Source organism: Aquila chrysaetos, chromosome 5 (genome assembly GCF_900496995.4).
Source record: "Aquila chrysaetos chrysaetos chromosome 5, bAquChr1.4, whole genome shotgun sequence".
Classification (NCBI taxonomy): Eukaryota; Metazoa; Chordata; class Aves; order Accipitriformes; family Accipitridae; genus Aquila; species Aquila chrysaetos.
The window spans coordinates 47775588-47790149 of NC_044008.1; the positions used below are offsets into that span (position 1 = coordinate 47775588).

Genomic DNA, 14562 nt, shown 5'->3' on the forward strand with positions numbered 1-14562 from the left:
CACCATTATCATTGCTTTTGCTATCATTAGGAAAGAAATACTCAGTAGTGCCTTCTATGATTTTCCTGTGCAATCTGCCCTGCTGTATCCCTTTCTGAACAAGGGATATGCACATTCCCTGAGTTCCTTGCTACTACTACGCAATCCTGGTCTCTGGATGAATCTCTCAGTTGCTCAAAAAAACCGCTTCTAACTGCTGGTTTGGGGGGCTTTTAGTAAAATTCAACTGTGGCAAAATCATGGACTTTACAGCTTCTGTTTTGATTGAGAGACTTTTCTGACCTGTCTCAGTCTGTGTTCTGGACCTTAACCACACAAAGCCTGTCCTTGCCCATCCTTCCTGAGCTGTGCTCAAGCTGGTTCACCACACCTGCATGCAGGGTGGAGAGGGTGTGCTGGTTCTCAGCCAGAAGGCCCGCAGAATGCAGGCGCTACACTGTTGGTGGGAGGGCTGGAGGTCAAAATCACAGGAAAGCGGTGTAAGATGCTAGGAAAAGAGGGTTTGTATGGGAAAAGTGGGAGTGTACATTCATTTAACAGAGTATTAAGTAAAATCTATACCTTATTGTTCACATAATGCTGATATTTAGGGACCCCTAAAGATTTATTAACGGTGAGCTATTTAAACCTCTCATTTACATTTGAAGTCTAAGAGAGTCCACGGGAGGTGGTTATTGTTCTGCCAAGAACCAGGCAGTGAAAAGTAGATGGGGAGGGAAGAAAATACGTTATATAACTTGACACCACGCTGTTAAGAAGGTTCAGTGGACTATCCGAGACCTCCTCTCCTGTCAGCTGGTGTCTGGGATTCAAAAAAGATGCTCAACTAAAGCTGCTGAGGACTCAGCTCCTCGTGTTTTGATCGGTGAAAGTAGCCAAAAGAACTAGTTTTAGCCAAGCAGCAAAGGTCTTTCTTTGCCCTTTACCCCGACGGCGGGCCAGGGAGGCCGCGCAGGCCAGCCCTCGGGAGCAGCGCGTGGGTGGTGGGTACCGAGCTGGGTCCCGGGGTGCCGGGGGGTGCCAGCGAGGCGCCGGGGCCGTGGGGGGGGCCAAGCCTCGGCCTCTGAGAGCGGCACCCAGGCTGCCCGCTGGAGCTCGGCCACGCCCCGCCGCTGCGGGCAGGTCTCTACAAGCGGCTGGGACTTCGTGCTTTGAGCGAAGGCCTTGTGCCCTTCGGAGGGGCCGGCTGGGCCCGTGTCCGCAGGGTCCCTCGGGCCGGGGCCGGCTCCGGCTCCGGCTCCGGCTCCGGTTACCGGCTCCGTGGGGCCAGGCCCACCGCCCGCCGGACTGCGCCTCCCAGCGTGCCCGGCAGCGGACGTGACGCCGGCGGGGGAGGCGGAGACGGAAGCGGCTCCCGCGCGGAGCGAGGCCTGCGCCGCCGGGGGAGGCAGAGCGCGGAGGAAGTCTGGGCCCGCCGGCGCGCCGTCGTGCGAGCGGCCGCCATCTTGTGCGGGAGGTGGTGGCAGCAGCCCTGCGCTGCGCTGCGCGGAGGAGTGGCGGTCGCGCCTCCCTCGCCTGCCCTCTCCCCGCCGTCCTGCTGCCGCGGCGCCATGTCTGCCGAGAGCCCCGAGCCCGCCTCGGCCGAGGAGCAGAAGGTGGGTGGGTGGCCGGCCGGCAGCCCCGCCGAGGAGCGGGAGGAGGCCCGCGGGGCTTCTCCCGCCTCCGTCTGCGCGCTGAGGCGGAGCGGGGGCGCCGCGGCCCGGCCTCTCCCTCCCTCCCTCAGCCCGGGGGAGCCTCGCGGGCCACCGCGGCCCTTAAGGCAGCGTCTCCCGGGCCTGGCCGCCCTCCTCGCCGCGCCCGGAGCCCCCTGAGAGCAGCGGCCCTGGCGGGGGAGGAGCCCCGGCCCTTCCGCCGCCGCGCGGCAGGGCAGGAGGAGCCGGGCGGCTCGGCTCGGCTCGGCTCTCCCAGCCGCCCTCTGCCGCCGGCTCGGGCGGGACGGGGCCCGGGGCCTGCCGTGGGCCGGAGCGGCGGGGAGGGCGCGGGCCTCGCCGCCCGCGGCTGGCGGAGGCGGGAGGCGGGGGAGCGGCACCACCATGTTGGCTTTTGCACTTGGGAGATTTTTGTTCGCTGGTAAATCGTTGGCGTGCTCTGGCCTGGCGGGGCTGATGGCGCTTCCTCGCTCCCTAGACCGGCCTCGGCCTCGGCCCCGCTCTCGGCCGGCTGCTCTGCCTGCCAGGGCGTCCCGGGGCAGAGAATTTCAGCTCGCAGTCGCAGCGGCTGGAGACCGGCGATGATCCGGTGGCTAAACTTTCATTTCGCTGTTAGAAAATTTTCAGCTATTAATGTAAGCCATTTAGGAGGCGAAATATCCAAAACACGACGGCTGCGGCCTGTTCTAGTTAAGACTTTTAGAGAATAACTGGCTGGGTTATCTTGTGATGGCGTTATGATGTCATCTCTGTAACTAATAATTTTACAGTTTCTTAAGTGGGATTTGGCTTCACAGATGACTGTATGCTGTTAGCAGTTTCCTTCTGTTGGCTGTGACTTTAAGAAGCCGTTTGTTTTTCAGTCTTGTCATTGCTATGTGGAATCAGTTGCAATCTCCACAGCTATTTCTGATAGGGAGCAGTTATGAAACGCAAGTACTCTTGGAAAGACTCTAAAAGAAAAAGCTTAATCTACCTTAGCTGTCAAGTTTTTGTTTAATAATTTACAATTTGTAATATGAGTTAGTCATACAAGTAGGCAAACTTTGGGGGTTAATATGGAATGATACCTTCTCAATAGATGTAGTAATCAGAACCAGCTTCTATGGCAGGTCTGTAATCTATTCTTAAATGCGTATGTTGTGCAGCTCAACTTAATGTTCATGTTAGGTAGACTACTGAAGGGATACCGTTCCCGTTCAGAGCCTATAAAAATAAATCCCTGGCCTATGCAGCACTCCTAGAATAGCTCTGTAATAAGAGCATAGTAAAACACGCGGTAGCAAGTTTATTGTGATGCCTTCTAGTGTGTTCTGATAAAGTCAGGTGACTGGGGCTGATTTTGCTGAGTTTCAGACTGAAGTCTTGAAATGCAGTGCTTATGCACTGTTTTGAAAAATTACCCTTTATTTGAAAGACAGGAATCCCTTACTGATCTGCTAATTTAGTTTTAATCTAGGTGTTCAAGACAAATTAATAATGTCAATAAAATAAAGCTTTGTTTTCTGTGAGTTTATATCCTGTTAGGATACTGTGGTATCGGTGTTGTTATGGCATTGCAATATTAACCTTCACTAAAACTCTGTCTGGGTAGGCAAAATTGAACATTGACTCAGTTAATGCTTAGCTCTGAAATACTTACGTAAACAACCCATTTTGCAGTACTTATGTGTGCTTAAAAAAGAGGAAGCCCCTAAATGAACTTCGAGGCAGTGTTTTCATGATCAGACCTCTTTTTTAAACATTTCTAACATGCTGTAAGAAGCTTGTGCATGTGTTAGGCGAGAAAGGTGTTAAACAAGAGAGTGATATAAATTGAAAACTTGCCAAAGACCAGCATTTCCTGTTCGTGGTGTGAAAACTCAGGATAGTGGCAGGGGGAAGTTCAGCAACAAAGCAGCTTTAGACATTGGAGAACATAAGCTTGGTTGACTGACTCTCTTTTTGCCTTAAAAGTCTGTATTTTTCGGGAAGCTGTTAGAGGTGGTGCATTTTGTTCCTGGACTGGCTTTTGCTGCATTAGTTTGGTGTACAGTTCTGCTGTTGTCATGTTTTTCCCATTTTTCTCCTTTACGTTTTGTCCGATGTCTTTTGCTAAAGAGGATGAGCTCTTCATACCAGAGTTTGGAAAGGCTGATGGCTCTTTTTTTAGCCATGCAGTTCACTTGTCCCAGCAGATACGCAACTTTACACTGCTAGTACCTCCGTAAAGATTAAAAGCTAATGCTATCTTTAAATGAGTTAGGTAACTACTGCCTTCCTGATAGATCCTTTTAATGAAGTAAGCAGACTTCACTAGCTGCGTCAAATTCCTATAGAGAACTAAAATAATTTCTTTTGTGTGGTTGTCACAAGGAAGAAGAGCGTGGTATGTCTTGATTTCCGCCTACCCCCCCAATCATTTGTTAGTCACTTGATTGTTGCTTCTGTAACTCAAGGGAGAATGTTGTAAATGTCTGAATGGCCTTGCTGGCTTGGGTTAAAGCCTTTGTGGCTCAACAACACATCTCCAAGAGTGCTCAATACCATCTAGTCCACAGAAGAATGGGAGGTCAGGGCATGCATGCAGTAATCTTCCCCAGAAAACTATCCCAGGTGTCAACAATCTGTGGTTTAAAAGCCTTCTGAGCTGCAAATGAACACATCGAGTTGCTTTCTGAATCCATCTAAATTCTTGGCACCCGCTGTATCCTTTGGCAAGGAGTTCTGCAGCTTAACTGTATTTTATAGGAAGAACTGTTGTCTTAAGTATTTTTTGAGCCTGCCATCAGCTGGTTTTGTTTGACACCCCAAGTCTTTGTATTAAATTCTATTAATTTCTCTTACGTAGTTTTTTGAGTCTTAATTGTTCTTGGTCATCAAGGGTAAGTGACCATAGTCTGTATCCTTTTCAGCTGCATTGATGCATACCACAGTATTTTGTGTTTTGATTGCCTGCTGTGCGACGATTTGTTAGCCCTGTGAGTTTGCATAAATGTCTCCTTTGATGCATCATGAATACATATTTATGTAAGCTATTTATTGTTGGCCCTCCGTTCTTAAAAAATACCTCCTTTTGGTTAGTATTGGCAAAACATGCCCCCTCAAATGCTTTGTCTGTTGGCTCAACAGTGAGTACCCAGTGATTCAGCATTAGCTGTTGAAAGTGTTCAGCTCAAAGGATTGCTTTTGAGAAAATCCAGTCAGTGTCGGCATGATAATAAAAGCACAATAGGAAGAACAGCAGCTGAAGAATGATCTTTGTAACACGTGAAAACTGTGGTCTTGGCTAGTATGGTATTAAATAGTGAGCAATAGTATAGTTCTATGTTCAGTAGTGTCAGGGAGACTTTGCCCTTTATTTGTATTTTGCATTGTATTGCATAGCTGTGTTTTCATCTAATAAAAAGCATTGGTTCCTGTCCTCATAGAAGTTTCTCTTAAACTGTTATGAGAATTTCTATCTTTTCTTGGTAGAACTGTTAATTCAGATTCCCACTGTATTGTACACAGCTGTCTTGAGGTGTCTTGGCCTAATGGAGCAACTAGACAATGTTATATTCTAAATCTGTTGTTACAACCTTTGCTTCTGAGGTTTTTTTTACCAGAAAGGTGTTGAATATTATAGAACTTTGAGCTTTTATAAGAGAGATAGCAAAGCACTGGGGTAGGCTAGTGTGGTGGCTGTAGTTCGTTGGCAGTTCTGGCTTAAGTAGCTCCCAGCTGCTTGTGTTTCTCTCTCCTCCCTGCTGCTGTGCTAACATACCTGTTTGTGCAGCTGCTTGGTTATCCAGAATGTGGAAACTGATCCCAAGAAGGGGGGGAAACTTAAAAAAAAAAAAAGTTATTTTTCTGTTGAATTAATTTCTGTAACCCATTCGTGTGCAGTATATGTAGTCATGCTGACTGATGCAATGCAAAGGGTGATGACGCAGATAGAAAAGAGTGTGAAGGGGCTGCCTAAGCAGCTCTAAGTTGATAGGAAACCTTAGTCACAGATTAATGTGAGGCCCTCCTGATTTCAATGGCAATTCTTTCCTGCCTAAAAGTCTTTGTGTGACTTCAAATCATAGTAATTCAAGAACTACAGCAGTCAGTGCAAATCAGTGTATTCTCCCTGAACTAGCAATGGTTTGCATGCAAAAAAAAAAAAAAGCCTTGGCCAAATGCTAGAAAGTAGCAAACCAAGAATTTTGAATGGAAGATACTTTAGAAATTATCTAATGGAAGAAATTGTACTTCGTACATCAAATTGCTACATGGACCGGAATAGATGAGTGTAAAGTAGAGGTCAGCGTTGAAAGACTGGATGTACAAATCGCAGTTTTTGCCAAATGAGTATATTCAAATGATTACTTTGAGCATCCGTATTTTACAGTACACTCATAGACCAGGCATTTTATTTTACACAAATGCACTATCCAACTGTCTTCATCCTCATAATTTTATGATAATTATAAACATGTATAGAGAATTACAGTATTGTTGCTATTAATATGATAGCAGGCATGTTTTTGAGACTGAGCTACTTTAACACTGTTTCGGAGTGAATATCAACACATTACAGTTAGAGCAGTCATACAAACTAGATTGTGGCAATGCAAGTGCTAGTCTGGCTGTGCAACTTCATGATCAAACAGGGGCAGTTGGAAAAAAAAGTCCTGTGGCTCTTGCCCAGCTTTGAACATTAGTTTGTTTGTAGTGGAACCCTTGTTTTGACCAAAAAATGTTTTTTGTTTGGGGGATTTTTTTTTTTTTCAAAACTGAATAATTTAATTTTAGTATAGACTGCTTTTATGTGAAAGAGAAATGCATTGATTAGATTCAAACACATCTCCAGGAAAGGTATCTAAGATGGGAGGCTGAACTCCTATAGTTGCTGTTGGTATTCAAGAGAGAATGTATGAAAATGTCTATTAAAATAATTGGTACATTCACTTGGTAGCAGCAGTCAGCATGTTGGTGAATTACCTGCAAACGTATTCTGCATAAATAGTTCATTATTGTAGATTTCATTTATAGTATTGCTAATTGTCTTTCAGGAAATGGAGGATAAGGTGATCAGCCCAGAAAAAGTTGAAGAAGCAAAATTGAAAGCAAGATATCCTCATCTGGGCCAGAAGCCAGGAGGCTCAGACTTCTTGAGGAAGAGGCTTCAAAAAGGAGTGAGTTCTTTATTGTCCACAGGGTATGGACAAGAAATTCCAAAATTCCTGTATCTGGATTTTTTTTTTTTTTCTTCCCACTCCACAGGCCTTTGTGTGAATAAAAGAGTGTTAAGAAATTTAAACTTTGTCTGTGAAAGCACAAGGAAGAGAAATTTGTTTCTACAAAACAAATGCCAAATTGGCAGGATAGCTGTTTACAGCATCAATGGCTCAACTGCACTTTTTAGAAAAAATTAAACTTAGAAGCTGGCTGAGTGCTGCTGTGATAGACTTCATAAAAAACATTATAGTAAACATGAAGGGTCAGAACCTCATCCCTGTTTTGTACTGATCTTATCTTGCCCATTCTTATGTCCTCCTAATGTATTTCCACTCTTAACTATCCATGTTTTTAGCACATGAAAGCTTAGTGTCTGCTGTGTTATGCCAGGCACCATCTGACATCAGTGGCTTGAGAATGGCAGTGTAATTCTGAATATACACACTAACCAGAAAATAATGATAGAAGAACGAAGAGTGAGTTAGTATTTCAGTATTGTTCCACATTTAACCAGCGTCTGTTATTTTCTTAGTTACTCAGCTGTTTATTTTTTTAGTTTAATTATTCATAAAGTGATTATGTAATGCCTTTCAGGCATGCGAGATCTCTCTTCTTGGAATAATCCTAGCATATCACTACTTCTGATGGTGCTTTCATTGCTGTCACACTGTCTGTCTGTTTGTTGTTTTTTTACTATTGTCTAGGCCCTTTTGAGTGCACGCAATGATTCCAGGTATAAATCCTTCGCAAACCAGCTGTTGGAGTTCAGTGCTGATCTAATTCTGTGCTATCTGGTAACATCCCCTGGGAATTGTTACTGTTCGCAGGTTTTTTGGATAAGCTTTCTCTTAAGTTGGAGTATATGCAGCATAGTTAAAGGCTGCTGGGAATGGGCAGGTGGTAGATTAGGTGACTCCTGTGAGTTAGGCTGTTATGTGGTCAAAGGCAGCCTAAATGAGACTTCAGTGGGTTCAGCGTATGTGTAGACAGAGAAGGGAGAAGGTAAGTATGTGTTGTTGTGATAATTCAGGAAAACAGACCAGCATCCACTCCCTAAGGATTGATGGCCATAAAGGAATTATGACTGCTTGCACTCAGTGCAAATGTGAGGAAAACTCACCACCAACAGTAAGAATCTGTACAGTATCTTCATCTTGATTATAGCACTACTTAATGCAAAAGTTGTTGCAGCCTATGTTTTCAAAGTCGGGCAGAGGTAGACCAGTGGGCATCTTAATTGACTAAGTGTTTGGGATTTTGCTCCTTTGATGGAAGATGACGTAAGGTTGTGGATTCCAATTCTTAATCTGCCTTCTTCAGTTCTCCACCCCTGATGTGGTGGTAATAACTTTCTTCAATTTCATTTTTTTATTATTTTTGTTTAGTGTGCTCGGTGTCTTAAATGAGGAAGCATCTTTACTTGATAAAGATGCCTGGTGTACTTCGGGCTGCCTGGATTGCTGAAGTTTAAAATAGAGTGAGGATAGTGAGTATGTTTTCAGATAGTATTTGTGACATGAAGACACCTGGATAGACACAGTCAGTTTGAAAGGGATGATCAAATACAGGCCATCTATGAGAAGCTAGAGTAAATCAGAGGAAAATACAGGAATAAGTTAAAGGAAGAAATGGACTGATACTCTAATGCATGAAAGATCGTAGGTTATCTCAGATATTCTTGTAAATGTATGTAGTCAACTGTAGCCCAGATTTACTTCAATTTGGCAACTAGGACATGCTCTGCCCATTGATATTTGCTCTCCAGAAATGTTCTGCATTGGGTGCAAATGCTATTATTAGCGCACTTTCTCCAGAATAAGAGTAGACGAGAACCATGCTACACCACGCTCCTGTAGAGGGATTCTATTTGGAGATCTTACATGGCCAGAAATAGATATCTGTTAACAGCAGTAACACATTGAATGATTGAGCAATTCTGTTATTACGTAGATGCTGTTTAAAAGTTTCTTTTGGTTGCTTCAGTCTTGAAGGACAAAATATGAAAGCCGTTTTCCAAATCAGATTATGTTACAACTTGAGGTCTAGTCTGCAGATGCAGTGCTAGAAGATTGTGGTGTAAATAGGGATTACACCATCAAAAGGATTTAATTGGGAAGGTTTACAAATAAAAGTGCATGGTTCAGATGTACTATTGAATGCATGGGAAAAACAGATTTGGTAACTTTGAGGCCCTGGCAGGGAACCTGTAAAGCCTTCTTCAGGAGGCCTTGCATAAACAACATGCCCCCCATCCTTAGGTAAAGGCCTGTTAAGTCAGGTGTTCAAATTACCTCTCTCTTAATGACTGCTGCTTCTGAACATTTTGTAGCTGGTTAGTACTAATGCAAAATGAAGAGTATGGTAGTAATAACCTGCCTGGAAGCACTTAAACATAGCACGTAGTGATGGCTGTTGTTCAACTGACTGAGGAATAAGCCTATATAAAGCAAATTGAGGGATTGTTCTCTTCAGAGATGATTGCAATTGTAAGCAGCAGTTGCTAGTGTAAATCTTTTTACTGAATCTGATTTTTTTGGTCTCATATGACAATCTGTTCAAAATCATGGGTTACAAGTACCTTAACAGTAGACCACATAGTAAGTGATGAACAAAATAGAACTTTTCCTGAAAAATGTGTCAATGAGCAGTTGAAGACTTGATGCAGACTTTGGATGAAATTCCATGCCTCATCTTACCATGATGCAGATAAATTGTAACAGTCATTTGGCTTTAACATCCACACGTAACTTAATATTTTGAGAAATGTGACAACAAAAAAGACTCTTAAAGGTAATGCTAATAAAAATTTGCTGGAATATTAAGGAACACTGTTTTAGATATTCAAATGTAATGTACTTACTTTTGTATTCAGAAAAAACCTGGAGCGTGGGATAAGAATTACCTTCACACAGTGCTTTTCAGAAGGAGTGCACAGTAGATTTGACTTTGCTAAATAATTAGTTTGGGAACTTTAGGGATTATAGTTTCACTGTTGTAATGTATGCAGATAACAGGTTTTCTTGTTAGCATGCAGTTTCATGCTACTTTGATCTTCTGGTATGATAGAGCAAGCTCTGTTCTCCAGCTTTAGTTCATGCATTGTTTGGTTATTCTGTGTAGCAGAACTTGTTCACTGCAACAAAATTTACAAACCCTAAGGTTTCACCTGTGGGAGACCAGAGCTCTTGGGAAGACCAGGGCAAAAATAATGTTCATGTATGGTGTGAGTTTAATGGTATATGTAGAACCTTAACTGTATACTTGCCTATTGTTAAGAGTTTAGCTATGTGTGCTTAATAGTCTTGATAGGATTTTTTTTTTTTAATTGACATAGAGCTATCTTTCCAAATTGGAAAGATTTTATAACTGTTTTTAAAATGTAAAGAATCTATTTAACCATGTAATTCATTGTATACATCTGATAAGATTCCAGGCTTTTAAATATACGTGTGTTTTGTCTTCTAGCAAAAATACTTTGATTCTGGTGATTACAACATGGCAAAAGCAAAGATGAAGAATAAGCAACTGCCTACTGCAGCTCCTGACAAGACAGAAGTCACTGGTGACCATATTCCTACTCCACAAGATCTTCCACAGCGGAAACCATCTCTTGTTGCTAGCAAGCTGGCTGGCTGACGAGAACAGCTGAACTGCATGATTATTCTCATTCCTGTTATTTCTCCTTAATAGTTATTTCTCACCCTCACATCCCCCCTTTTTCTTTCTTACACTAAGTCATGAGACTGACAGCTTTGCAGGTAGCGATAGCATGTGCTGCTATTGTAAGGGAGTACTGTTAAGAGTAAAACGTGTAGTATTTGGACTAGTTGAGAACAATGCACTGATTAAAAAGGACAAGTTTGGTTAGAGCAATGTAATCTACTTGAAAATGTACATATTGCCCATTTCCTAGTGTAGGACTGGTTCCAGCAAGTGACATCGCAAGTTTTACAACTTCTAATGTTTCTGCTTTTGTTATTTCATCTTAATTACAGCATATTTGTATTTAATATAACCTCCAGTTGTGTTGGGTTTTTCTTCTGTGTTTGGGTTTGTTGTCTAAAATAGAGGTTTAGACCACAAGTTGCTAGATGGTAAAGCATGTATAAAAACAAAGACAGGGCTCTGATTGAATTTTGTTTCTGCTTTTGAACTTGAACGGCCTTAAACCTGTTTCAGCTTTAACAATAGAGTTTTTACTTGGGCAATATTTGCCCATTCTGGTGTAACTCTTGTGAATCTAGTGCTTATTGACAACTGCCTGTTGAAGCTGGTATTCTTTTCAGTTCCGTAGCTTAGGACACACTTTTGTTGAAGATGTGAATGAAGTGTGCATGTGCATAGACTGTTGAATTCACTCTTGTGCCATTTTTGTAAATACAATAGTTTTGCACAACCTTTTGCAAACGTCTATTAGTTTTACAGTTTAAAAAGCAGGTAATGTGCCACTCAAAGCACAAGTGATTCTGTATCTTTCAAAGTCTTGTCCTGAAACTAAGAGCCCAGAATCTTGCTACTGAAAGTAAAAATTGTATACCTGAAATTTGTGAAACACATTTACACTTGACTCAGCCTTATGCTTTTGCGGTTGTATATTTTGTTTTGCAACAATGTCCAGCATTCAAATATAAATCTGGAATTTGTACCTATGTTTGGAGGCAAGTGCCCTTTCTGTTCAGCATCTCTTCAAGCTTTTAAAGCTGAAATGTTCTGTCTGATGACATGGAAGATGGCTAAAGGTACTGTTCTAGACAGTTTCCTGTGTGGCAAACACCAAATCTAGGCTTGCTAAGGTTTGATATGCAATTGTTTTTGGGCTATTTTAGACTTCTGGAAGTAGAAGGGTATATATTTCTTTTTTTCTTGGACTCTTGAAGTGGTAGTAAACTATCTCCTTTTCTCTTTGTTATACAGTGGCTTTGGGGAAACAAAGAACTGGAAGTTGTATTTATATAATGCCCTATTGAGAAATAGGTAACTTTTCATATCAAAAAATAGGAATGCGCTTCAGGTCATCTTTATGATGCAGGTCGTAAGTACTAGGTTGCCAAAATATGTAGTTGATATTAGACAGGTAACTTGACGCATTTTAAAGCATGTTTGTTCAATGAAATCAGAATATTAAAAGTGCGGTATGATCCATAATGTAATTGATTTTCATATAGGTTCTTTGGGAGTATAAGAAACTCTTTAAAAAGATCACTTTACTGAATACCTTTTTCTTTAAAGAAACAGTTCTGAAACAGCCTATTAAAAACAAAGCACCACTGTTGGTATCATAAGAGAAAACACTCTTAAAGATGCGTGCTTTTAGAACGACGCGCTTTGTGTTGACATATTCAGAAAGATCCTACAGGATAAAGGACTGCTAGTCAAAAAGAACGCTGGCTCATATTTTCTGCAATGCTCTCTTCTAAAAGCAAACGTAAGAAAATGATCAAGAGAAAACAGATAATCTTAATTTGGTCCTGTTTTGATCAGAAGATGAGCAAAGTATATCGGTGTCTATATAATGCCTTTGGTTCAGAGAAGTCATTCCAGAGAATTTTGAAATTGCTAACCTGGTTCTTTTCAAGTCTGTATAGCCCTTTTCTAGTAATTAAATGGGCTCTATCAAGCCTGTCCTTGTTTCTTATCCTTGACTACTATTATAAAGAATCAGTGATTTTTGCAGAACAGATTGAAGACATGGGCCTACTTGACTTCTTCAAGTAAGAAATTAGGCTGGGAGAATAGCAAGGAAACTGGATATATTGAAGCAAACTGCTTTTTATAGATGTTTGTCCTAATGTGGAAATCCCTCTTTATTTTTGTATGTATAAATGAAATTAAAACTTAATGATAGGACTGGGCCTGAAACAAATTTTGAACAATTTAAGGTGACTTCTTGTGTATTGTCTGGTGCCACTATCTGTAGCTCACATAAGGTGAGCTTTCTTGATGTTTGGAAAGGTTTAAAAAAATAGCCATTTAAATTTAAACATTCCACTCACTTAGCTACAACTCAGCTTGTCCTGCTGGTTGGACAACACAAGCTCTTCTGATACTCACTTGGTGACCTGCAGTTCTTAAGATTACCACAAATTCAGCTATGAATATATTATCCATGTGTATATTTGAAGTACTGTAATACTGACTAGCTCAATGACTGATTATGAGCCTTCATGTCTGACAGACCTCAGCAGCAGGCATGGCTATTTTGATTCTATACACTTAAGTATAAAGCTTAAGTCCAATAATCACTTAACAGTAAATCAATCATGACTGCAAATCGATGCTTACTTTCAGCTTACTCCAGCAAGATAACTCAGCTATCCAAACTTATGTACATAATGTATTATATGAGTTTTACCATTTGATAATTGCCTTTTTCAAAGAAAACCTGTCCACACTGTAGACTGGCATTCCCTTTCATATCTTGCCTTTAAAGATAGACAGTGTTTAGTTATTAGGGTAGTACTCATGTAGGCTTATAATAGCAGGTAGCACCGACATTTTATTTGAGGTAGTTAAGTGGATTAATCACAACTTCACAGATATGTCCCCAAATCTGTAGCACCAAAGGCTTCCCTCTCATTGTTCTTGATGTAGTAGGACAGTGTTTGTGTAAAGGCCACAGGAGTACATTTTGTTGGACATATTTACACCCAGTCAAGATGTTAAGGTGATAAAAATGTCAATTGTTCTTTACAAACTGACACATTGTATAGTATACAGAATAAATTGATCTACTTAGTTTTTATTGCAAAGTGGAGATTTGTCTCGTCTTTACTGTGGTTTCCTAAAAGATACTGCATACTTCGGTATTCTCTACGGAAAATTTCTAAAACCTAAATCTTGCTACTCTGTATCATTAAAAATAAGACTGGGCTTTGGTTTCTAGTATGTTAGACTACAGAATTACTTTAATGTAATCACATTTATATATATTTCAGTGCTTATTTTTCTAATAAGGCAATTAAAGCTTATTGTTTGAAAACTCCGTAACAGATGATTGTTTTGGTCCCTTGCACTGAGTGAAGGGGATATCTGGGAATTAGCTTGGTATATAGAAGTTCGCATTGCTATAGATTATTGGCCTGAGTATGGCAACATTTCCAAGAAATCAAGATGCTGTAAAAAGTCCAACTAATTTCATATTCGGGCTGTGACTTAGGTGCTGATCTTTGTGCAACTTCAAGATCCACGTGGTGTATTTACACAATTAGCTCAGACATCCAAGGTCATAGTAACACCCTCTATACTCTGCATCTCTAACAAACAGGAGAAAAATACCCAATTAGTGTCATTCACATATGCTGAGGCAGTGCAAAGGCTGCATTAACACTGGCATTAGTAACCTAAAGTAACACCTGAATCTCTGTATGGGGAGTGGCATCAGTCTTCTGGCAAAGACAGACCATTTAACTGCAGGCTTATTGCCCAAATCTGTTTCTAATCAGAGCTGAGGCAGGTATGGTTCCACAGACCTGTGCTCAGAGAAGCTTTGTGTTTAGTGGCTGTGCTCACAGATGATGACCATGTCAAGGGAGGCAGGATTGCAGTAACTTCTTTATTTGATGGCTGGGGGGCTTTCTGTGATCTTGGGAAGAACAGACTGGGGGAGCATGCAAACAGGATGAATGGGGTTTTTGTTTGTTTTTTTAACTTGGAGTTGGGCTGAATGTGTGGTTTATTTATTCCTGCTTTAGTACAAGCAAGCCACCCTCTTTCAGATTCATGTCTT

The 14562-nt window shown here is 41.7% G+C and overlaps 1 protein-coding gene across 4 annotated transcripts; it reads left to right on the plus strand.

Annotated features, from left to right (window-relative positions):
• Positions 1–1339: 1339 nt before the first annotated feature.
• ARPP19 (cAMP regulated phosphoprotein 19) lies at positions 1340–13585 on the plus strand. 4 transcript variants are annotated; one of them, XM_041123638.1, is made up of 4 exons: positions 1359–1595; positions 6671–6793; positions 7541–7630; positions 10302–13585. In XM_041123638.1, exons 1-4 carry the CDS (start codon positions 1551–1553, stop codon positions 10470–10472), a joined length of 429 nt encoding a protein of 142 aa, XP_040979572.1. In that variant the 5' UTR covers positions 1359–1550; the 3' UTR covers positions 10473–13585. The 4 variants fall into 4 exon arrangements, with proteins under 4 accessions (XP_029870257.1, XP_040979572.1, XP_040979571.1 ...); XM_041123637.1 differs by lacking the exon at positions 1359–1595 and adding an exon at positions 2126–2284; XM_030014397.2 differs by lacking the exon at positions 7541–7630 and having other exon boundaries at positions 1340–1595.
• The last annotated feature ends 977 nt before the right edge of the window (positions 13586–14562 follow it).

Excerpts from the sequence above, each read along its gene's own strand:
- ARPP19 (XM_041123637.1), top strand. The coding sequence starts at position 2,231 with ATGATCCGGTGGCTAAACTTTCATTTCGCTGTTAGAAAATTTTCAGCT. Across the intron at positions 6,794-7,540 it reads GGAAGAGGCTTCAAAAAGGA|GCCCTTTTGAGTGCACGCAA; the intron begins GTGAGTTCTTTA and ends ACTATTGTCTAG. Across the intron at positions 7,631-10,301 it reads ATCTAATTCTGTGCTATCTG|CAAAAATACTTTGATTCTGG; the intron begins GTAACATCCCCT and ends TTTGTCTTCTAG.